Source organism: Drosophila gunungcola (assembly GCF_025200985.1).
Source record: "Drosophila gunungcola strain Sukarami chromosome 2R unlocalized genomic scaffold, Dgunungcola_SK_2 000030F, whole genome shotgun sequence".
Taxonomy (NCBI): Eukaryota; Metazoa; Arthropoda; class Insecta; order Diptera; family Drosophilidae; genus Drosophila; species Drosophila gunungcola.
The window spans coordinates 425,947-451,530 of NW_026453176.1; the positions used below are offsets into that span (position 1 = coordinate 425,947).

The following is a 25,584-nucleotide window of genomic DNA, read 5'->3' on the forward strand; positions in this document are numbered from 1 at the left end:
TGACAAAAACAGAGCAACAGAGACGGATAGAAAGACGAGACGGACGGTTTTGCTGTGGGGACATGTGTCAGATAGGAATTTTCTGGATTGTCCCGATAGATAAGGAACTGAATTATAAAGTCTAAAAGTTGTATGGTTGAAAAAATATATGAATTTATTCTTTATTTTATCTTTTTATTATACAATGTGATTTTGTTTCTCTTGTGTTTTAATAAATTCTGGTTTGCTTATATGAGGTCTAAGCAATTGCCTATGACACCAATCCATCTTAATCAATAATATGATTATGCCAAGAATGCGTTTTTAATAATTATTATTTTATCCCAAACATTAATACAAATTTGTATTGAAATTTTAATAGTAATATCTCATTATTTGCTCCATATGGGCTTATTGTCTGCAAAAAACAAAAATACAATACATTCTTTACAATAATAATTGCAATTTCCCATCCAAAGCATGAAATTACCTATCGTGATTTATTACCCACTACTGCTTTCCAAGGTTTGATGTTGGCAAGCTGAAATCAAATATTTTACGAGTGCATTTCTCTTGGCAGGGAAAGAGTCTAAGAGTCAAAGAGTCTATAAATTTGGAGAACCAAATAAACAAAGTCTGCAATTTTTATATTTCCTCACAGCCCTCATGCCACTTCACTTAATTACCCCTTTGGCCTGCTTAGCTGGGCTCGTATTTTATTTATAATAATTAAATCTGTCAAACTCAAAAATGTCTTTCCACAAAAGCCGCCAGTTGCAACAGTAATGGAAATATTCCGACAATCGAGCGGAGTTTTTCATGTTGTTGCTTTTGAGTTCTCTGTGATTTCTGAGTCCACACTTCGTGGAATGTTGTTGCTGTTAATTGGCTAAATTATTTTTACTGATTATTAATAAATATGTATTGTGTTGTCGTAGTTGATTAATTGGCATTATGGCCAAGCCGGGCCATAATTGAAGAGAAAAGTAAGTCTTGATTGCGTCATTTATGACGCCTCATTTAATTGAAGATACTGAAGAAGAACTAGAGGCATACTTTGCAATGGGTTCCTCCAATTTCCAAGAAATCACCACCGCCAGCAAAACAATAGCAGAACGTTGAACAAAAATTAACACATTTAAATTACTTTCATTAAAGATTGATTAATATGGCCCTGATTGGTATTTCTTTTTATTTTCTCTCCTTCCCTGGCTCATTGTCGTCAGAGTACCCCTTACGGATCTCAATTATTGTCACATAAATTGAACATTTACTGACCGTTTTTCACTGATTTCTGATTTTTATTAATTTACGTATTCGTTCCGCATGTGTTTTCATATTGATTTCCAATCATAGAATGCCTCTCAACAATTCGTTTTCAATGAGCCGTAATTTAGACTCATTTAAATAAATATACTTTTGTTGATTGGTCTTTTGCGATATTACGCTATCGTCGTCGGCAATTGCGATAACGAGTTCAATGCAAAGATATTTAACCTTTTAATAAGCTGGCCGGCGGGCAGAGCTTGATGTTAGATAATCAAGGGTTTGAAATGTAATTATAAAAGGGGGTACAGTTAGCACACATTTGACTATCTTATCCTTTTTTTAATCTCGCAGGGACTGGAAGCGAAAAGCAAGGTTTTTTTTATTTTGTTGAGATTTTTTTTATATCTTTTTTCTTATATTTTATTTACATTTATCTATTGAGCCAAAAATTATTTGTTTTATTTAAAAATACCTATTTTAAATTTTTAGAACATGAGATACCATATTTGTTTGAATAAGTTTTTTAAATATTAAAAAAGCAAAAGGTTATATTTTTTAATCGTCAAAGTAGAAATTTTACGTAAGAATTTAATTGGATATTTATTAAATAAAGTTTTATCAAGAAAATATACATTTTACAATGTGCTATTAAACTAAAATAATAATTCATTATTTCATTATTTAAAATATTTCTTTGGAAAAAAAAAACAAAAAATATTTGTTTTAATTGACAAAGGGAAAAGAAAGGATATATTTTAAAAATTGTTTAAATGTGGGGCTTTAGATTAATTTTTAACAGACACAATTTAAAAAAAAAAAACTGTTTGGAACTACAAAGGTTGATCTTCCTGTCTTCCAGCTTCCTTAATGCTTATAGATCATGCTTGGAAGTGTGGTACAGTTGGCCCAGTTCGACTTAGTTGGCCTCATGCATTTATGCATCAGTTGTGGCCGTCACGCACTTAATGAGCCTCCGAGATTGAGTCGGCGACTGACGGCAACAAATTGACGCGTTTAATAATATTTTACAATGTGTGTTTTCAGCCCGCTAATTTCTTGCAGGCGTTATTGTGCGCACTTTCAAAAAGTTGCGTGGTGCGCCCCTTGGGGGCCTCATTTGAAGCCCGACAGCGTTGCCATATCGCTGCTGCAGTTGCAGTTGCAATTTCCATTGCTGTTGCCGTTGCTGTTGCCGTTGCCGTTGTCGGTGTCGTGTTGCCGTCGTCGCCGTCGCGTAATTTACATTAATTGGCACACGGCGTCGTACATATAAATTTTTACGCGCCTAAACTTTAATTTCATGCGTGCCATTTGATTTTGGTTGCCACTCTGGGCACAAATTATAGGCAAGTGTGACGACGATACGGGATCCTGATCGTGCCCGTATTTTTTTTTTGTTTTTTTCTTATTTGTGTCTGTTGGGCGTTGTTTCTCGGTGGGTTTTCAGCCAAATGCCGCAAGGCCCGTGGAGCGGTTAAATATCTACGCAGATTTGCGGGCATCTAGTTACGGGCCTTTGCATAATGGAAAGGTGTCTGCGAATGCCGAGACAATCACCTGATGGGTTGCCGTTTACCTGGATTAACGCCGCCCAATCGAAGGTTGTTTAGCAACCCATAAAAATGCCTGCATTAACACATTTAAATTTGTCAGCAGGTTTTTTTCCACTTATGTATATGGTTAAGCCTATTCAAATGCAATACCGCTAAGACATTTTTATTTTGAATTCCTTAACGTACTTAGAATTAATCAAATCTCATAAACATGAAATTCTTGTGGTAACAGCTACACAAACTTAATCAAGTACCAAAGGCTACAAAATATATTACACGTTCAAACATTTTTATTGATTTTAAATTGGAAGCAAATATTTGTTTTAATTATCAGAAATACGGCGGTTTGAAATTATTAAAATAAAATATATGATTTAATTATTCATATTTAACTGCAATTATATTAATTGTGTCGTCAAATTTTATTACCAAAGCACAATTTGTTCAATTTAACACGCAATTTTCCTCTTTTTTTCAGAGAAAAATTGCAACGGCTCATAAAAAGTCAAATACAGTAGCGTATAAATTTCCCATTATTGTTCTGGGGCTACTGCTTCTTGTTCTTCTTCCATTAATTAACATACTTTCACAGAATTTCTTTCTAGCAACAATTTTTCGTTGACGTCAATTTCGCTCAACGTTAGTTATTATTGTTGTGCTCATTTCGCCATATCATCAGGTCAAATCTCAATTAGCAAATATAACGATTGTTGCTTTCTTCTCACTCCCTCTCTCCCTCTTTCACTTAACTAACAATTAACAAATATTAATGGAAATTTATTTCAATTGAAATCAAAAATTTCACTTCCAAACGGCCATGGTTGAAATTTCTATATGCGTTAGTTTTGCATGTGGAACTACTAACTACTAACAAGGTACAGTCCTTATCTAAGTTGAACTCGGCCATTAGCCAGTCAATGGCTCCTCAAATGACTTTCCCCTCAACTCAAGTTAATTAAAAAATAGCCCACGCCCACCCACACACACTCACAATCAGCTTATAATCAGCTTACATTCTGGCAAATTTATAACCTCGCTTGATTATGAGAGGTTAGCTGTCATAAACAAATGACATGCCGTACCATACGCCAGCGCCATCTAGCGAGCGGTGCGTGCAGCTACGTGGACGGCATATCAAGTGCAATGTTTTTGCAGTGGACAAACTGCAACCTGCAGTAATTATGACCGGGTTGTGTAGTGGGAGGGGGGGGATTCGTTAACACCGGTGGCTCCTAATGGCCTGGCCCATTGTTCGCTGGCGGCGCTTAAAGTAGCTTTTAATAAGCGGCCGCGTCAAGCAAATAAATAATTATAATAAATAAATAATAAATTATCGTGCAGTCGGTCTGGTGGGTACAGTCACACAATGATGCCGTCTCCTTCCGTCTAATTACACTCGCCAAATGGCACATGCAAAGTGCAACATTTGATTTGATTCAACGCCCCACACCCACCTCGATCCCCTGCGCCCTACTTCATCGGGAGTTAATTAAGCGCTTTAAAGACTCAATTTGAATGCAACCTTTGACGATCGAGTGCGGGCCATTTAGTTGCATTTTCATATTTTGCAGCTCATTATAGATAGCCATTTTACGGGTATGCAAATGGTAATGGCCCGGTTATATTTTGATGCATTTCTTAGTGTAATCGGTAATCGGGAAATCGCTGGAATTTTATTGCACACTTAAATCCATCTGAAGTTACCTCATTCCGTTTATATTTTAGGCTGTTAAGTTGGGTAAAAAGCCAGTCGGTAAATAATTAAAAAAAAGACTATCAATAATAGCTCGGGCTTATCGGATTCTCACCGATGTTTTAATAGCACACTTCACAATAAAGATTAAATTTCAGTGTTAAAAATATATATTGCATTTTAAGTTGAGTTAAGTTAAGTTTTCGGTGATGATCGGTCTTAAATCTGGCATTGCGAATCGATAGAGATAGGCTTGTGCCGTATTTCATTAAATTCTTTTGAATAAGCCAGGCAATTTAAGCGACTTACTCCCGCTGTGGAACGAAAACGACTCTTACCCGGTTAATCGATTCAAAATTCGATTACCATAACACTTTGCCCCTCGGCCGAAATAAAACCCTTTGCAACCCCAGATAAGTTGAGAACCACCCTCGTCGAATGGTCATGTCATGCCGCACGAGGTCCTTTTGACCATGTACAGTGCAATACCCCGCGGCCAAATTCTAATTATAATCGCGAATCGCATGTGCCAAAGCCCCAATAAACCTTTGTCAAGCGATTCGCTCGCTAAGGTCCCCTCCTAAATTCCGGCTTCGTGTCATTAACGACCCACACCGCCCGGCTGTGGTCTTTGCATTAATTTTTGCACTGCCACAGAGCTGCAGAAAAAAGGAAAAAATAAAAAATGGGAAAGCAAGAAATTTCCATAATGAGCACGTACACAATCACTTACCCCGGACACATGCAGTTCGCCAAAAAGGGTTTGCCTTCCCGTTCGCTCGGGGGTTGCAAAAATTTTATAATTAGTTGTCCGTTGCCCGGCACCAAAATGCAGGTTTCAATCCAATTTCTTTCCCGCTTTTTTCTACGTTTTACCAAATATTTAGACGTTGATTATGGGCGCTTCACCCCTTGAGTCGGGTCTGCAAATGATTTTGGTGCGTGCTCAATTGGGGAGTTTTCAAACCGAACGCAAACGCAAATGCAAACGCGAACGGAACCGAAATGAACTGAACTGAACTGAACTGAACTGAACTGAGCCGCCTTCCTCCCGGCACTTCTTTTGTTTTTCGCTAATTTAGCGAAATTATGTTTTGTGCTCTCATGTCTAGATGTCGTGTGCGGTTCGGGGTGCAATCCTGTGGCCCGTTCCCTAACTTCCCCGTAACCCCTAGATTATACGACTGCAGCACGGAGCGGGACATGCAACTCTCGACCCACTCAAGGAGCTCTCAGATGAGGGTATGCTTAGTTTCCCAACAAGTATGTGGGCTAATAAAATTACAGACGAAAATTAAGGAAAATAAATTTAAGATCGTTTTTTCCGTTTATGCATTCCAATCAAAGAGAAATTTATCAAAATAAATATTTTAAAACATATTAATATTCAGTTTAGAAATCAGAATTTTGTCAACAAATTTTTGCTATACCATCTCAATTCTAACAGGGCTTGCCTTTTTATTTATAATGAATTAAGCATAGATTTTAAAATATAGTTGTTATTTTCAAATTTTATAAAAAGAGGGTAGAAACCCCTTTTTTGTAATTGTGCAATTTTGTTTTAATTTTAATTGTCGATTCTAATAGGTTAAAATCTTGAGTAAGACGAAAAACGTTTGTAACAAGTAATAGTTTTAAGTCTACACTTGGTAAAGTAAGATTGTATCTCCCATTCAAAGAGTCTAAATCTACAAAATATAAGTTCAAATTAAAAAATAAACTTAAAGCACAAAAGATTACTTCAATGTTCGCCGTTATATAAGGGTATTTGAGGGCATTTAAAGTTCTGCATTTAGTGAGCCAGTGGCGCCCCATTATTTCTCATTGTTATTTCCTTCTCTAAATGAATTAAAATCGCCAAATGTGGGCGATCAGGGGAGTCAGCTGGGCCAAACAAAACAGGAAAAAATGCGAATAACTCATTACGCGGCGCATTAAGGACAATGTCTGGGCGAGTGTGAGTGTGAGTGTGCAGGAAGGACGCAGGACTCGTGCTCTGAGAGGGTTGATTTTTCAGCTTCAGACTGGGCCTGACTTTGACTTCCTTTACCGCTTTTTTGCTCTTCCCTCTGGGGGCGTTTGCCTGCACATGTTTATTGTTGCTGCCAATTTTGCTGCCGTGCTGCTGTTATTGCTGTTGTATTGAGTACGCCTCCGGCTGTTGTGTTGCTGCTGTTATTGGCATCGCCTAGTGCGTGCTCCGCTTGAATCACGCAAATTTCATTATTATTATTATTATTTTTTTAATGATTTGAGTGGAAAATGTATGGCAAATGAATGAAACGGGCTTATGAAAGCCAGTTGGCTGTAGTCCACTGACCGTATTGCAAGTGCCCATTGTTCTTGGCCCTTTCCGTGGAAAATGGGAAATAAAGCTTTTTTTTTCCACCAAACCCCCTTTGCCATCAAGAAAAATAGATCATATTTGACTTTATATCAATAGATTTCTTTCTCTTGAAATTAAAAGATTATTATTTATATGAGGTCACATTTTTAAGGAAGCTCTTATAATTTAGAGCTATTTCTACTTTAATTTAAGCTGTAAGTCTTAGTCATTGCTGGTTAATTTCCTTTATTAGGGCCACACCCAGTTGTAATCCCTCCAACGCCTTGGAAACTTTATGACGCCGACAACTTAAAGCCCCCTTCCCCTCTTTCCACCGTAACCCTTGGCCTTACCATAATATATCAGACGGTGTATTTCATGTGTAATCGTGTGTAATTTTTAAGAAAATTGCACGTTCTGGCATACACCCCCGATGGGAAAAGCAGCAACAACCCCGAAACAATGCAGCCCGGCAAGAACAAAAACAAAGGCAACTTGCAAAACTTTTTATGCTCCTTCTGGGCGTGTGTGTGTGTGCGTAAATAAATGTTGCATAAATAAGTTCAACTCAATGACTTAATGCCGGCGCATTATTGATTATTTTTGCTAGGGTAAAAGTTGGCTAAAGCTGCCGAAAACAGAAAAAACACCAAAAACTTCTCCTGCCAACCTCCATTCACTTCCTTAACGGCCGAGGCGTTCGAGTTTGTCGCTTGCTATTTAATATGCATTTTGTGCTAATTACAAATCAAAAGAAAAATTTAATAGCCCCAAAGCTGGCCATAAAAATGAAGTTGTCCGCAGAGGGAGAGGGGCATTCCATGAAGGGGGTTTAGGGGGATCGATGTCCGCTGGCCCGGACCCCCAGTGCCCGGTTTCTAATCAAAAATTGCTTTGTGCCACATTCGGCTCCTAACTCTAAATGATGGCAAGTGTGCTACAATTTAGTTTGACTATTAATTACAACAAGTTGCTGCAGTGCAGCAGCAACATGTTCTACATGTTTGCCAAGCCGGGGCGAAATTATTGATGATTTTATTAATTTGAATATTGCCTACGAATTGCTGTCGAAGACAAAACGCTCGCCAAACGACCATATGCTATAGATGCGAACCGGAGCGATCCATTGATCCAGCGGAGGGGCGACTTTGAATGATAAATTTTTTGTTCGTTCAGTTCGTTCAGTTCGCTTCTTAACCGGCGATAGAAAGTTGCATGGAAATTGCAATTTATAGCCTGGCAGCAGCAACATGTGGCAGGCAGGCAAGAAAATGAGTATAATTAGACCGGTTTGTAATGCGTTTGCAAGTCGATAGGAGCGTTGCGGATGGCATGTTGGCTGGCTTGCATTGAAAATGAAGCGAGCTTGATTTGAATTATAGTTGCCAGCATGGCGATAATTAATCGTGCTATTTAGTGTGCTACATGAAATTCTACTAGTTTGCTGGTTATTGATTAGATTTCGAGGCAAGCGGCGATCGCAGGAAGCGACAAAATGTTGCTGTTGTTGCATGTTGCTGTTGCTGTTGCTGCTGCCTCCGTGTAATTTGGCAAGACTTTAATATGCGCAAATTGTACTTAATTTGGCTGCACATTTTGTCGCTACATTTTGCTTTCACAACATGTTGCACCAACTTGCAGCTAGAAACCAGAAACGCTCCCTTAGATTGCAACTGCACAGGCTTTTGGCATTTGCCGTTGACGCATACTTGAAATTATTTTGTATGTCGCCGATGTGCACTCTGTTTTTGCTGCTGTTCTTGATATTATGCATTGTTTTTGCTTCTTATGCATATGCCAGATGCCGGAGAAGGGTTGGTTGGCGATGGCCAGACATTTACATGCAACGTACGAAATTAATTATTACGCCCTCTCACCACCCAAAAAGCCAGCCTTTTCCTGGCCAAAATCTACAGTACGAGGCTTTGCTCAGGCTCGTACTCGGACTCGGACACGAACTCAGACTCAGGCATTGGCATTGCATGTCCTGCACACTCCAACTTTCAAGGCACAGTCCTGGCATTTCGCTCCCCCTGCTCCAGATCCAGATCCTGACCCCCCAACCCCCTATCCTTGTGGCTCATTACGAGAATGGCTGTGTGGCCGGAAAAGTGCGTTCGTTGACTGGTGCCGGCTGGCCAACGTCGACACAAACAGTAGGCACTTCAAAAAACAATTTAATTACTTGCTTTCCAGTAAAAAATATTGAATTATTTTCGAATATATATATATATGCTACATATTTTATTTTAACAATTCTGCTCCAATGTGAAATTATTCAGAACTTATTAGAATATCACAAAAGCTCAACAACTAAATTAAGACAAATATTAAAATAACTTACATTATACAAACAGCTTTAATTCTTTCAAAAACAACATACTTCATGTTTTATGATAAATCAATCATTAAGCTAACCTGAGAAAGCATATAACAAACCACAATTCTCTAATTAAAATAATTAGAAATGCATTTCTTCATTTTAGTTTTAAAATTGTATTTAATCATATTGAAAAAAAAAAAGAAAACAAAAACGAATTATTTAAACGCAACAGTATGTATAAGGAATTTTTGGGTCAGTGCATTAGGAACAGCAAACTGAGGGTCTGAATCGGAGCTGCAGAAGTTTGAGTCCGACTGCGACTCGACTTCCGAGCTCTGAGTTCCGAGTGCAGTTGCTTGCATTATTACAACTGCAGACACACACACACACATGGCAGGTCCTGCGAGGATGGGCTGTTGGGCTCCAAAGGAGTGGAGTGGACGGGACAGGAGCCAGCTGTATGCATTATGCATTAAAATCAACGCCCGTTTTGTGTAGACCTGCAGACAATGCAACGAAGGACCCTTTCTTTCACTCCTCTCTGCTGTTTTTTGGGGCCAAATGTCAAGGCATAGGCATTGATGGTTCCTCTGTGGCTTGGAGTTAGGTAAGCTCTTTAGTGCAAATTGTTGCCTAAATTTAGACGCCTCTTGGTCCGGCTTAGACCCAAAGTTTGCTGCTGCAGCCTGAGCTCAGAGGAAATGTCATTTAGTGGAATCTATTTCAGATGAGTGACTATTACGAGATTCCTTTGCCTGTGTACCTCGTCTCAAAGTGCAGGCCTTAAACCTTTCGAAAACTCTCCTCCTTATTATCGTTATCTTCCCAGATAACTTGCCATGCTTCCCCTTGCACTTGAACAACATTTTCGGTAATTTTCCCCTTTCTCTCTGCATCTCACTCTTAATTTTTCCTATCGTACATACTTTTCCTTCTTCTTGTATGCAGGAAAAACTTTCTTGCCAGACACGTTCGCCACATTTCTCCTCCCTCGCACTTATTTTGGTCAGTTGTCCCTCTTCGGGTATAAATTATAATGCAGAGTAGGTGTAAAATTTTCGATTACGACTGTGCAGACCACCCAACTGCCCCATCCTCATGCTACGGGACTTGCATCCCTCCTGTGCAGAAACCACCCGTATGCTATTGCTTTTGTGCCCATCATGCCGAATCCTACACAGAAAAAAAAGTGTACTTTCAAAATGTAAAAGAGAAATTCCAAGTAAATGGTATAATTCCTAAATGCTAATGGATGGGGCTAAAAACTAGTTTTAGAAAATTCGCACCATTTATAGCTTTAAAAATATTTAATAAAATTTTATATTTTTATAAAATGTAGAAAGAAGTATAAATTCATATCATATTTTTCATATGATTTGGATATGGGTGTTTTAATTAGATAACTGGCCGGTTTTTCTCTATGTAGTTTTTTCCTCACAATTCCGGCGGTAAAAGTCGTTCGTTGTCCGATGCAGAACGTCGTGGCTTGGCAAGGACATGGCCTCAGAATCGAGAAACGGACGCCGACTCGAACGCCGGCTACGTTTTGCATTTGCAAAATTATGTGGCGTGTGTGGGCTCTGCTTTCCCTTCCGCCCCCATGGAGCCCCTGCTTGATTCTCAGCCCTCTTATTGTTGTTTGTGCCATGTTGCCGTGGTCAACCGACGGGCAACAGGGATAATTAATGAAATTAATGCGCCTGGGTATGGGTTTTAAGTGCACGAAATATTTTCGATAAATGTAAATTCTAAATTATGATGCCCCTTAGAGGCCAGGAGTAGGAGGAAATATTTCAGGTGAGGGGGCTTACAGCCGGTTATCATTTGATATTAAAGGGCTAAAAAGCAGTAATGTTTTGTTGATTTCTGATTATAGCAAGCTTTGCATTTCTGAATTCGTTCTCTCATAGTATTCAAACTTATCTGCATAAATTGATTTTATATCATAGATAAGTTTTAAAGTTTTGAAAGAAACTTTTTGTGATTGTTAAAGGTATTTAAAATTTTTTGTTTATAATAATTTTAAATTTGTTGATGGATTAATAAAATAATTTTACTTATAACAATCGGAGGTTATTTATTATTTTCATTTAAATTAATTTAGAAATAACTTTTAAAAGAGAAATATTAAGGTCCCTGATAAATGAACATTTTTTTTATTTCTCTTTGATTCATATTAACATGTGATTGAAGAAGTAAATGATGAGGTTTGAAAGTATCGGAGAGATACAAATATAAATGTTGGAAATTTTTTATAAAACAATTACTTATATTGACTGGAAGCCCTTAAAAAATATACATAATATTAGCTATTAGGTTTTGACTTTAAATTAAGAGATTACAGACACCTAAGAAGTTTTTACTTGTTTCATGCAACAGTTAACGCAACTCTAAAGAATCCGTATGTTCCTTTAAATGTAAACCGTTTATTTTGTTTCTTAAGTGTCGCCCATTATGGGCTTAATATTTAATGCTTCATGAGGTACTTAAGCCGCTTTTGCATTGTCCATTGCAGGAGTGGCCCAGGATGCGAACGGGTCAGTGACACGTGACATGGCCGAGGGCTGCGAGGACTCTGCCGGTGCCGCTGAATCCACGACGTCACAGTCACAGTACACAACGCTAGACAAGATGCTCGGTACGGTGCTGCCATGTGAGGCGGCCATTGGGGCGACGCCCGGCGGCAGCAGCAGCAGCAACATCGGTGGCAACTCCAGTAGCGGCAACAACAACAACGGCAGCAATATTGTGAAGCGGGAGTTCTGCGATGGTAGCCTGATGCCCGGTGCCGGGGCCAGTGTTAATAATAATAATGCCAACACCACCAACAACAACAATAACAATAACAACAGTAGTAGCAACAACAACAACAATACCAAAATGCAGGCTATGATATGCAACAAGAGCAGCAACAGCAACAGCACCAACAACAACAGCAGCAGCTCCTCGTCCTCATCGTCATCCTGTTCCTCATCCTCATCATCCTCCAGTTCGGCCACCAGCACCCTGACCAGCTGCACCACCGCCGCCGTGGTGCCCTCCAATTGCTCCACCAATGCCAACAAATCGCCAGTTTCGCCCTATTCCCAGAGTCTCGGCGGCATGGCCATTGGCATCGGGGCGGGAGCGGGCAGCAGTCCGCTCCGGGAGGCCAGTCCGCTGCCCAGCAGCCGCTCACCGCTGAACGCCATCGCCACCGCCGCCATTGCCGCCAAGTCACCGTGCAGCGGAGCGGCGCCCGCTTCACCGCCGTCGGCCTCCTCGAACAGCTCGTCTCATGTCCTGGCGCTCAACATCAAAACCGAGTCGGTGAGTCGAACAGAATCGCTGAATTCATAAATTATGCCTTTCCAACTGAGCAACTACCGTGTTTTTAGTCGAATTAACAGCAAAATACTAGTTGTTCTTGAAGCATATCAAAGAGTATATTTAGATTATATTGTTTATTTTTTATTCACTTACTCAGTTCCCAAAAATATATATATAAAAGACATCAACATTTAATATTATGTTTTCTCCAGGCCACTTAGTATTTAATAAATCGTTAAAAGCTATTTAAACAAAACAACCATAATAAAAACAAGTAATTTTTATATATTTAGTTTATTAAAAGTGACTCCTGTTAACTAACAAAGCTAAGGCTTCGATTTGCTTGATAAACTTTTGCTAAACAAATACATATATCAATTCAGCTCCAGTTAAGAACAAACTCTTGAGTTTAGAATAGTTTAAATGTTTTTCATAAAAGCTATAGGTTTTTTAAAGCATTTATTTACTTGATTCAAGAATTTAAGAATCTCACATATTATTATTCTGACTGCAAACTAAAGATCCCTTAAGGGACAGGTTAAAAGATACCTGTGAGACCATATTGCGTGATATAGCTCATGCTCTTGTCTCTGGTTTCATCTTTAAATATATCCGAGTTGCGTAGCCGCTCCCCTCGTGGCCCACGTACCGCCCTCACATTGTAAAATTGATTTCTTGCGCGCATTTAATTAGCATACAAAACCCGGTCGACGGATCATTAATTAGTCGCCGCTTTGGACCCGCCTAATCAGTTCGATCGGCCGGCGGGCCGCAGAATGTTGCAACCTGGCCAATCAAGGGCAAATCCGCGGCACAGAACTCGAGAACTTGCCCCAGGCCGTCTCTCCATCGAAGTCGTGCTCTAGAATCGCCAAATAATCAAACAAGAATAACAAAAACAAAACACAAAACACAAAAAAAAACTTTGACTTCGAGCGCGGTCAAAAATATTTTTGTCCCAATTTTAATGACCATAAAAAACCGATCACAGAAGGGAAAAAAACTTTTGTGCAATTGTCAGCAATAAATAAAAATTTCGCATGTCCTCGTTGGCTTCGCAGCTTGGTTTTGTTTTGGGGTCTTGGGTTTTTGTATTGCTTGTTGCCTTGTGGCACATAGTTTAGCGGCGAATCAGCTAACTATAACCGGAGCCAAAACAACATAGCGATTTGCTGATCAATGCGAGCTCTATTTTCAAGTTTATTTTGCCTAATTTTTTCTGCCATTGGACTTTGGGCGATTGTTGTCGTTGCTCGTAAAAATGACTAAATTATGAGTTCGGAAAATAAAGGGATAAGCTTCGAGAGTTCTTGAAGCTAAAGAAGTGTGTCGATCGCAAAGAAAATAAACACTGTTTCGTTGGGAAATGTATACCAAATTATGCTATTAATATTCCCAGGATTTTTAACAGATAAGAAGTAGGTTTTATTCCCAAATTTGCAATTTTATTTTAACTTACAATAGTTCTTGTTGTTATAATAAAGATATATTATTAACGAAATTTGAAAGTACATTTGATTTACATAAGTTGCTGAGTTGCTAGCACCCTCAATTAGAAACAAAAAAAAATACAAAAACACGCCTTGGCTTATTAATTTACCATATCCAATATGGTGTTTGTAATTTACCCATTAAAATTCCCAATTAAATTCGAACGTTTACCGATTGTTGACCCAATTCTTATGGCAAATCAATTCGCTGCATGGTCTCAAGTATCTCTTCGACCGCATTTTGTGGCATTTGGGCCGCTTTGTCTCTGTCGGAGTCTCGGTATCCGTCGAATGCGATCCACTCTAATGACACAATCAGCTCACACGATACAGCACGCACACTTAGAGCCACCGAGAAACTACTTACTTACCTCCTCCATCGCCTGGCAGCACTAACAAAATGCTGTAAAAAGCAATTAATAAAAAAATAAAGCAATCAAAATATAGAAAAAAGCGCAAAAAAATGGAAAAGTGCATACAATTTATGTGCATGCAGTCAAATGAGTAATCGACTGCGACGGAGAGACAAGCGGCAACAAAGCCGCAGCATTTATTGAAAATTAAGCAAAAAATAAAGGAAAAAACACACAAGCTCAAAGGCAGCAAATAATAAGCGCGAAATAATCAGCACACACACTCGCACGGCGATTGAGGAAAATAGTGTGTACATGAGAAATAAATTGTCTATTGGCAGCGCCAAACAAGAAAATCCAGGTGCAATAAAAATCGAATTAGAGGCCAGTGGAAAAAATAAAGTTATAAGTACAATCCACTGAAAATTAATGTGCTAAAAGGAAATCAATAAACGAGTTGACACACTTTCTTAATTGTTAAGCTTATTTAGGTAAAAGTTTAACCTTTTTTTAAAGATTATTCTCTCAAAATATTATTCTGCCTCAAATTGTTTAAATTTGTACAAATTTAAATAATACTAATATAGATTAATATTGTTGTATAATAATATTATATTGTTAATATATATTAAGTAGATTATATTAGTATAAAATATATATTTATTTAACAAATAGTATTATTTTTCATTTAAAAATATTATAATAAATATAAGTTAAGTCTATAAAAAATGTGTCATCACCCCTATAAACTTATAATTACTGAAAAGCAATATACAAAACTCGAAGAAGGATAAACTATTCGCCGTATAATTAATCTATGACTTAGATTTAGATTTTTGTCGATAACCAAGCATGCAAGGACACACTTATTGGTGTCGTAATAGTATTCCTTACCTCGCAGGAAAATCTAAAATAGTACCCCAAAAATACCCAAGCCGTAACGGAGATATATTACAGCTAATTACGAGGCCTGATCTGCGCGGACCCATTGAGTACGCAGCTGTACTGGGCATTTCAATTTTTCAATTTTTTTTGGGGCCAAGGCGGCAGCTCTTGAAAGCCTAGCCGGGTAGCCAACCCGCTGGGTGACTCATGGGCGTCTAATGAGCCGCCGTCCGCCATTCGGCAGCTACCGGCCAAGCCTTTGGCCTCTGGTCGCCAGCTGGTGAAAGTCGAGCACGGATGTGGCTCTAATGTGAGCAGTGCTAATTATAAGCTGAGCACAAATTGCACTCCTTCTGGCCAAGGGGAGCACGTTGCGCATGCGCAATGAACCGCGGGTTCTGCTCTACGACCATGTTACGTGCGTGCCAAGCGGATTTGATTTGCCTGCTCACTCCCGTGGGTGTTTTCCTCCTCCTACTCCTCCTCTGGCTGCAGTGCAATGTCATCGTGATGGCGATGGTGATGATGATGACGAAGACCGGTTTCTGCATTTTGCTTTAAATGTTGCAAATACTCGAGCGGGATTATCTGGAGAGGCTAAGAACCTGGCCTGGTTCTTGCTCCAATGTTCTTGGCCCTGGTTATCGTACGCCCAGCTGTGTTGCATGTAAATCGTTTGTAATTAGTTGAGAGTCTTGACGCGTAAATGCAGCACAGTGAGGCGGAGGCAGGCGGGGTACAAAATATTAAAGAGGAGCAGGCAATAATTGCTTATTAAATGAATGTTCTGTGCAAAAATGTTTATGACTAACCACGTGAGCGCTAAATTGACTGCAAATGAGCCACAGATGATGGGCCCATTGTCGGCACCGAAAATGGGTAGGGACGAGGGTTATTTAAATGGTGGATGCATTGATAAATGGCCGTGTCTTAAAGCGGTTAAGTTTTAGATTCGTGGCAGCATAAAAAGCTTTTCACACATTATACCCCCCGTTTAAGGTGCCCCATAAAAAATAAATTCTCCCTTCCGACGCCCTGCCCTCCCGAATTCTTGGGCCAAGCCAAGCCAAGACATGGCTTGGCAAGACCCGAATTCCTTTGCAGACATTTTTTGGTTCGTCGGTCGACGGGCGTCCGTCTTTCGTTGATATTAATTCAAAATTAATTGCAAATAAATTACCAAGCAATTTGTGTGTCGAGCTGGTTGTTTGCGGCTTTCGTCTCTGCGCCAGCTGCATGCAACATTGAAATTGTCAGAGAGTTTAAGTATAAATTAATTATATTGCCAGTAAGTTTAAACTTATGCACGTCCACGTAATGCCAATAATCATCAAGCGACTTCGGGCCAATGTAATAAGTATCTGGCAAGTTGATTTTGACGTTGTCTGGCTATAACCCCCCGGCTCCTTGCCTTAATTTCATTTCATTTACGCAAAAAAAAAAACGAGAGAAAAACAACAAACTGCAAATGGCAAATTGCCTTCGTCTTAATTATGGTGGTATTAAAAAATTATTAACAATATGGCTGACGTTGTGACGACAACAACATGAACGGCTTACAGTTGTTATTGTGGCCTACAATATCATACATAATAAGGTAATTTCTATTGCGTGATAATAGACTTGATTGGTAAAATGTTTATAAGTAAAGATACTACCGCAAGTCATATATTTATTAAGTTGTTTTCTGTATTCTGTAATCATAGAGGATATATATAGAATGTATAAATAACAAAACAAAATCGATCTGGCTTGTATTTATTTATTTACTTAGTACTCCTAGCTAGTACAATACCTTTCCTACCAAATATTACATATGATATTTAATGGATTTTTATTGTAATCCCATTTGTGCAATAAATCTCCGGCTGATTCATACATCTTTGTAACTAGGAATTCCGTTAACATATGAATCACAGTCAACCTCCTCGTTTAAATCCCATTTTCCGCTGTCTTGACCTTTCCTTAGTCACAAGCCAGATGGTTTCGAAAATTGTTCCAAATCTCGATTGACCCCACATCTGCACTTAGCAATCGATGGGATCCAACTGGCAACTGGAAAAAGGGATCGGGCTGCCTGGCAGGGTTAATAATTAGCGAAACGCGATTTGGGCCAACTGGCCTCCATGGGAGAAAATATAAAAACCATGCCCACTGGCCATGTGAGCGGAGAGTTGGATGTCGGGCTGGAACTGAAGCTGGAGTTTGGCATTAAAATAAATTTAATATAGCCGCCGCGGTCGGAGCCGGTTGGCCCAAAGCTGAGCCTGAACTTGGCTGTGAGTCTCTCATAATTTGCGGGGGGGGACTGAGGCTGTAACGAAGTTGCAGACATAGCCGCCGGTTCGAACCCGAACCCGAACTCGAAGCTGAGACACTCCACAACTTGGCTTCAATTAAACCTGTGTGTGTGTAAGTGTGTGTGTGCAATAGTTAAAGCCAAAAATAGCATTTAAACTCATTAATTTAACGCGTGATTATGACCATGTTTGTAAGAGTACAACTCCGACTCGGACTCGGAGTTCGTGGCTTCGACTTGCCTGCTGGAAATCGAGTCTGGAGTATGAAAAACGTTGCCAAAAGGCATAATATTTGTTGCTCGTATTGTTGTTACCGCTTGCTGTTGCAGTTGCTGTTGGTTTTGGCATTTATTTTGCGCTTCTTTTGTGGCTAAAATGCTCAAAACGTTGGTCATAGGCCCCCGAGAGAGGAGCGTGTCTTGGTTCTTGGCTCTCGGATTGGTCGGATCGCTTCGCATTGCATTGTTGATGTTTTATGCATCAGCGGGACAATTCAGGCTGCACTGTCAGAAAAGTAGAACTCATTTTATAAATTCAATATATTTCTTAAGAGCAATTTTTTACCTTTATATTTGTTTTTCTTTTTTTTTTGTTAAAAAGTCAAAAAATTAAAAAAAAAAAGTAATGTTCAATGTATTTTTGAATCATATTAATTAAAAAGGATTTATGATTTATTCGTATTCAAAGTTTTAATCAAAATAAATATTTTAAAATATATATAACAATTGCATTTTAATAATCTAAAATGCTTTCTTTAGTAAAGTTCTACTATTCTTATAACTTAATATCTACCCAAAATCAAAAGCTGATTACTTAAATTACTTTTTTTTTTATTTCTAACAATTTAGTCATCTGTTTGATCAATCTGCCAATGATTTTCTCAGTGCATTTGTTTGAATGCGTCACAAATTAAATGCACATTCGCTCTGGCTTAAGGAAAAACCCACAAGACGGGCAAAAAAAAACCGAAAACATAAAAAAGATGCCACAATTGCGATAATTTTTCTATTTGTTAGCATTGCGTTTTGGCCCCAAAAGAAATTGGCCATGAGCTGAGCAGACATACCTACATACCTTTATGGTTTCACCGAGCGGGAGAGCATTAATTTTTTTATGCGCTCATTGTGGGGCCAAGTCCAAGACCAAGTCTAAGTCCAGGTTGGAGACCGGGTCCCAAACTCAAACCCAAACCCAGACCAGACCCAGTCGGAGTCGAACTCTTACCGGGTTGTTTATTTAGCCCAGCCATGCAAAGGAGGACGGGAGTAGAGAGGAGGAGGAGGAGCCAGTCTCCTCCACTTGATAATTGCAATGAAATTGCATTCTACTTCCATTTAGCCAAAGGCGCTAATTCGTTTATTATGAGCTCGGGCGAAGGAGGAAGTGGAAGTGGAAGAGGGCGGCCGAGATCCACTCCGCAGATGGCATAGAAAATTTACAAGAAAAATGCATAATTTTCCACTCTATGCATTGGGTGTGGCATAGATAATAAAAATAGAAATAACAATGGCCAGAACAAGTTTGGTGGCCGATTTTGTTTGTTTAATGAGAGCAGCGGTGGGTGAATACCACCAACGTGAAGGAAAATAGAAAACTTATGCATTTTTACCCTAAGTTGGCAAAACATTCCATTTAATAAGCCACTGACTTTGCAGAGTAATTAGTCCACTCACTAATTGCTACTAATATGCATGTGCAAAAAGAAAGCGATTGATGAGAAAGGACTTTTGAAAACCTTGTTGCTGTTTTGTCATCGTTAGTTGTCCTTGTCGTTGTTGCTCTATTATTGGCACTGCCAATTAAGTGAAATTTATGTGCATCAATAAATTATGAGTGCCGCAGCTGACATATGCGACACACGGTTGAAACAAAACAGGGCGTGGCCAACGCCCCAACGCCCCTTACCCCCGCGAACAGCACAAGCCAAAAAACATTGACGCGAAACTTTCGGCCAGAAAGGACAACGGAAATGTGGTTCTGTTGGTGAGCGCGCGACACATGTCGCTAAGGTAAAATAGTTATTAGTAAATATATTCAGCACTCTATTTGCATACCCTGCACCACCGCCAAAGCACACATTGCGGGGGTATAATACACATACGCCGGGTTGTCCGCCAAACAAGCTCGTCTGAGGGTAACTAATGAAACAATTGACGTTCTGGGAGGACACCGAAAGCCGCTTGATACCCGAACTCGAACCGAACAGTAGTTGACTGCAATAATTATTCAAGTGCCAAGAACAACAGCAGCCACGTCACGACAGGTGCAGGAGCAACGTCGACAGGAGCCAAATCCACAGGAGCAACAGCAGTTGCCTGCATAGATGGCTATTATGCGCCCAACTTAACCTGTTTTAGTAATTAATTTGGGTATTGTATGTTTTAATTAGTTTAGAAGGAAACGGCAAACAGGAGACTGATGACAGTAAATTGAGGGAATACGCTGGTGATTGGGGAAAGTTATTGACCTTCATCGTAAACATTATCCAGTATGCATTGACGTTTCTTCATTACCAAACACAAAGTTTAAGCGACATGTAATATTGTGTTCCAATTTATTTATTTATAGTGCATTTGAAACTCCATTCCAAAAGCAATAATTGTATATTTCGACTTATAAGTTTTAGAATATATCTTTCATTTAATTTAAGACAAATGGTGGTTAACGTCTTATATCATAACATACATTTTGGGCGATTTACTAAGGTCAATTTGAGGCCCTTATTTGTAATCTGTCATAGATAGTAAACATGAAAATGAATTGTTCGGAGACACAAACTTGCTTTCTCAAGGTGATGTGGTTTTTTCTGTTGAATAACGTTTACTAAGTCGATCGGCTTACGAATTGTCTTTTCGCTGAGCGATATTTAAGGGTTTTTTTCTAATAACACGATATTGGGAAAAGAATGTTTAACTCAGAATTAGAGCTTAACATGGCATTGAGAAATTGGCCCTAATTGAAGTATAATTTTTTACTCGATATTTTTTAAAACCTTTTTAATGGTACTTAGTTGCACTCTGCCCTGCTATCCCTTTAGGCCCATCGCTTGTACACCCCCAACATTACCTAACGTATGCCAGCTAATTACTGGCTCCTGCCGGACTAGTCTCGCCCTGACTTCTGCCTTTGGGGGCGGCTAAAACATATTTCAAAGTCCGGCTAAATACATTTTTAATTATGATTTTGCGTTAATAATTATGACCTAAGCTAACGGCGGCTACAAAACGAGTTGCAAGTGGATGTCGTGTTAGTGTTGATGTTGCCGTTGCTGTTGCTGTTGCTGCTGCTGCAAGCCGTAATGGCCTACGATACCCAGCGGAGTCGTCGAATGGCTTAAATTAATAATTACGCGAAAAGGCAAAAGGCAAAAGGCGCAGGCCACTGAGGCAGCGGCGACTTGCAGGCGTCCTCGCTGTTTGCATGCAAGTGAAAATAATTAATGCACTTAATGTGTAATTATTTCAATTAAACGATACCCTCCTCGCTTCGAACACACCATCATCATCGACCCGATCCTGTTTTTGCCTAATTGGGTGGGGCTGGGCGGCACTAGGGTCGGCCTAATTGGCATTTCGTTTGCCGATCACTGATAGCCCCCAAATGAGCAGAAGTATCAATCTGCGGATCAGAGAAACCCGTTCACGACGCGACTTAACTTAATTATGCTAATGTCGTGCGAGTGGCATTGCAATAAATTTCCATGAATTTATATTGACGGCCAATTGGCTTATGGTCCAATATAGCCAGGCACTTAACCCAGTCACTAATTGTCGCCGGGTGTTAACAAACTGATTACCAGCGTTTCTCAATCATAAGTTGCTGTACACTTTGGCTGACTTATGCTCTCCACCTGCAAAATTGGCAGCATAATTTGCCTGATGCCATGTTAGTGGCTAATGCTGTGTGTATTTCCCCTTCCTTTGGCTTTCTTAATTCGGTTTAAACGTTTTTTTTTTTTTGGTTTGGCCGCCTGCAATTATACAGCGATTAGAAAGTTTTCCACCGCTCGCCGGCTTATTGATATACGAATGCCGTCTAATATTTCTGCATGTGCAAATTCGGACGGACTTAGCAAGCGGGCTAATGGCATATTTATTTATTATGGCCATTTGTGCGAATTACGCTCGCGTGCTTCCTCTCCGGCTTCCTCGCGTTCTCTCGGCGGAGCACCTGAGTCCATAAGGCGCACAGAAGGCATTGGTCGGTCAATAGCTCCTAGCTCCCAAATCTATTTCTCAGCTTTCTCCGCCGGAACTGGGACCCCCACGCACTCTCGAGCTAAGAAAATTCCAAATGAGAGCGCTTGACTTTTGAAAATTCCACAGAAAATACTGTTGGGTGTTGGCGAGGAAAGAGATATTGAGAGTAATACAGGCCAGGAGTTTGAAGTGCGAGAATTATAGCTAGAAATGCGAAAGGTAGGAATACATTTTCAAAATAATTAATAGAAAAAATCACCAAAATCTAAACACTAAGTGGTAAATTTAAGTGTTATTTGAACTTCTATAAATTATTATAACATAAGCTTTGTTTAAGGATATAGTGTTTCACAAACGTGTTTTTAAATATTTTTAATAAAACATTCACTAAAAATAATAAAAACTCACTAAGGAACCTAAAACAGAAAGTATTTGATAGAAAAGATAAAGTAAATAGTTCATTTACTCTTAGTTTTAGTAGGTACTTTAATAACTTTAACAAACTTTTTCTCATACACAATATATTCCCTTTTATTATTAACACTTAGCATTCCATAAAGAAATTCAGTTTGTAGTGTAAAAAAAAGTTTTCAATGCTAAAAAAATTACAGAAATGTATTTTCTATTTATTTGTGGAACAGTGCTCAGAAAATCATATTTCCTTTAACTTTCCTCAAATGCAGAAAGCATAAAAATTATCTCAAATCATAATAATATAATTAGTTGCAACAGCTGTTCCCCACATACAGACATAGATCTCTGGGCAAATACACATTTTCCTTACTTCCTTTAGTTGGCCAGTATACACAATTTGATTATGCCATGTCCAGCAGCTATTTTAGATTTGATTTTTCTGCACGTTTTTCAGTTTGGCCAGCTTGATGTTTTTGTTCCCCAGCAAACCCCTTTTTCACCCGTTGAGTATTTTTCATATTTTAATTTAAATTAGAGGGCAACACCCACTAAGCCACTCAGTTGATGTAGATGATGATGATGATGGCGATGATGGCCATGATGGCGATGATGGCGATGATGGCTGCTGCAGACAGTGGAAAGCTGCTCGTAACTCAGTCAGACACTCGCTCGGAGCTTAACGCGCTGATGTATGCTAATGAGCCGGCATTGTCGCCGGATCCGTCTACTCCCCCCTCTGGTCCTCCTGGTCCTTCTCCGGCCCTAACTCGATTTGCCGGAGGAGGAGCTGCAGCCGGAGCGCTTCCATAAATATGCATAATGCAATTAACAGCCAAATGTAATTGCGAGCCAGAACAAGGAGTAAAAAATAAAAAAGTATAAGAGACTGGCATTAGCAGCTGACAAACCACCCGCATGGCAGTCACTGTCCCGTCACATCACATCACTTCACATCACATCACGTCACTCGGTGATACATGACAGTCGCTCTCCTGCCTTCGCTTTGCATATGCCCGATGCCCGACTTTTCCGACTTTCCCGGACCGGCCAACCTGTTCCCTCGCACATTTAATTAGGCTATTAAACAATTGCAGAACGCATGTTGGCTAAAGCCAGGCCTGCATCCAGCCTGTCTCCAACCAGTTTGCGACTCGGTCGGCCTGTCCTCGCAGTTCCGCCTCGAATCGAATCGAACCGAAAAGCTTTTGCTATTGCTATTGCCATTGCCTCGAATCTGCCTGCGAATCTGTGCCAAATTTCGCATAAGCGATGCCAACGACTTAAGGCCGAAACGAAAAACCGACAAAACTGAATAACCGTTGCGTGCCTAGGTCCATTCAGCGTATTTGGTTTTTGGCTTTGGCTCTGCCATTGATTGCACTTGGAAAAATGAAGTTCCTATAAGCTAGAAATCTTTAAATATATTTTGTGTTTGGGGACCTTGACTTCTTAAAAGTTTTTTATATCCATACTAAATATATGTTAGCATATATTTATTATGTAAATAAGTTCGACAAATATAATTGTAATCAGAGTAATATTAATAATGGAATTAATATAATTGTAATCTGAGATATATTAATAATGGTATTCGTTTAAAATTGGATAAGCTCAATACCTATAATATTAAACTGCACTGCTCCTTTTTTAGTTGAGACTTTACAAAATTGATGTTGTCTGAACAATAGTAATTATTACGGCATTTTAATTCATTCATATATGTCCAAAGTACCTATAACCTATATTTTAGATATTTATATAGGTTTAAATTTATTTCAAACGGAATCCATTTTTTTTCTCAGTGTAATCTTGCCTTTTCCGCCAACCATCTGCGGGTATGGCTAACTCCGCTAACTTCACTCGACTTTGCCTGGCTGATTGGGCGCGCGTTGTTTTGCATTTCCAGGCCAGAAACGGCGGCTGGGGCTGCGTAATAAAATGCATTTTAATTTGGCTAAATGTTCAATTAAATTTAAACATGCGCAGTCCGCTGTTTGCAATTTTGTGTTGCCTGTCGCCGCAGCGTTGAATTTGAGTTGCAGGAGAAGTGAATGTGTGCGACAGGACCCTCTTCCGATTTTCACCAAATTTTTCCTTAGCAGCAGGCCTGCAGTCAACTTTCGGCTGGGGAAGTAAATTTTTGTATTTACTGCATAAGTAAATGTTCAGACCAGCCTTTAAAAAAAAAAAACATAATACATATTCTAAATTCCGTTTTTAAAACAGTAAGTTTTGGCAAATGATTTGGTCCACCCTGATAAGGGGCGTCAGCTTGCGCCAGGGCAGCTCCTCCAGTTCTAGTAAGCCTCCAAAGCCGCCAAGTCCACCAAACTCACCAAAGCAGCCTTCCGACAAAAAGGAATCCGAGCTTCGCACGTTTTGCCAGCCGGCTGCCTTTTGCGCCGAAGCAGATCGCTTCAAATCCATGTGGGATCCGCCGAAGAACCTGCCCCCGCCGTATCCCTTTGTGGTAGCCCGCTCCAATGAGCTGTGCTGCGGTCCCAACTGCACCAAGCCGCTGCCCTCGTTCGACGAGCTGTACTACCGACCCTCCAGCAAGGCCGGACCCTTCCAGCGCCACTGGGTGGAGTGTCCCAAGTTCATGATTCGGCAGAAGAAGATCTGCGCCTACGACAAGCTGGAGACCCTGGATCCCGCCCGCCGAGTGGCCAAGCGGCGTGAGAGGACCACATTGAGTCCGGCCGCCACAGGACCATGTCCCCACTTCGCTCCCTTGGCGCGATGCGTACCCGGTCGTCGTCCGCCCAGGTGCCATGCGGCCAAGACGCCCTCCTGCTGCCGCAGGCTGTGTTGCCCCATGCCCTGCTGGTCGGACTGCAAGCAGCCCGTGTTGGCCAAAAGACCGCATCGACCCAAGGAATGCGAATGCCGGTTTGCCCTTAGCCTTTGCGAAGCGGAGCGGGGTCGTCAGTGGGTCAAAATTCACGGCGAGAACCACATCTGCCCCAGTGCCGTCAAGAAGGCCAAGAAGGCGAGGAAAGCCATGCTCAAGAAAAAGAAAGATAGTCTCAAGAACGCGAAGAGGGATAGTCGCAAGAAAAAAGATAGTCCCAAGAAAGATGAAGTCAACAAAAATAAGGACAGCCCCAAGAAAGGAAAAGACAGTTCCACGAAAGATGAGGACAAAAAATAAATAAATATATTTTTAATTTCATTTATATTTTTACTTTTATTTTTGTGTAGACTGGTCTATTTCACTTAGTTTCGATAAAAAAAATCGCAAGACAAGAAAATTAAAGACAGTCCCAAGAATGATAAGGACAAGAAATAAATTTGAAATTTTATTTATATTTGGACTTTTATTTTTGTACTTTAATCCTTTTTCACTTAGTTTCGAACTCAAGAAATGCGTTTTATGTTTTATTAGGTGTAAGTCTTATTAGGTTTTGACATGTCGGACGAAAAAAAACCAAGAAAGACTACGATAAGAAATTGAAAGTCCGAAAATGAGAACAAATTTATTTAAATTG

General features: G+C 39.8%; 2 protein-coding genes across 2 annotated transcripts in view; both read left to right on the forward strand.

The window, feature by feature from the left end:
* The window catches only part of LOC128256877 (alpha-protein kinase 1), a 76,378-nt gene that overhangs the window by 10,815 nt on the left and 39,979 nt on the right, over nucleotides 1-25,584 (forward strand). Inside the window, 1 exon segment of the mRNA XM_052987580.1 lies at nucleotides 11,659-12,452. Coding sequence (XP_052843540.1) covers nucleotides 11,697-12,452 — 756 coding nt within the window. The 5' untranslated portion in view covers nucleotides 11,659-11,696.
* Nucleotides 24,076-25,268, forward strand: LOC128256896 (uncharacterized). Its single transcript, XM_052987604.1, has one exon. The coding sequence runs from the start codon at nucleotides 24,333-24,335 to the stop codon at nucleotides 25,245-25,247; it is 915 nt and encodes a 304-aa protein (XP_052843564.1). The 5' UTR covers nucleotides 24,076-24,332; the 3' UTR covers nucleotides 25,248-25,268.

What these genes read in the sequence shown, in the direction of transcription:
- LOC128256896 (XM_052987604.1), top strand. Translation starts at nt 24,333, where the DNA reads ATGATTTGGTCCACCCTGATAAGGGGCGTCAGCTTGCGCCAGGGCAGC.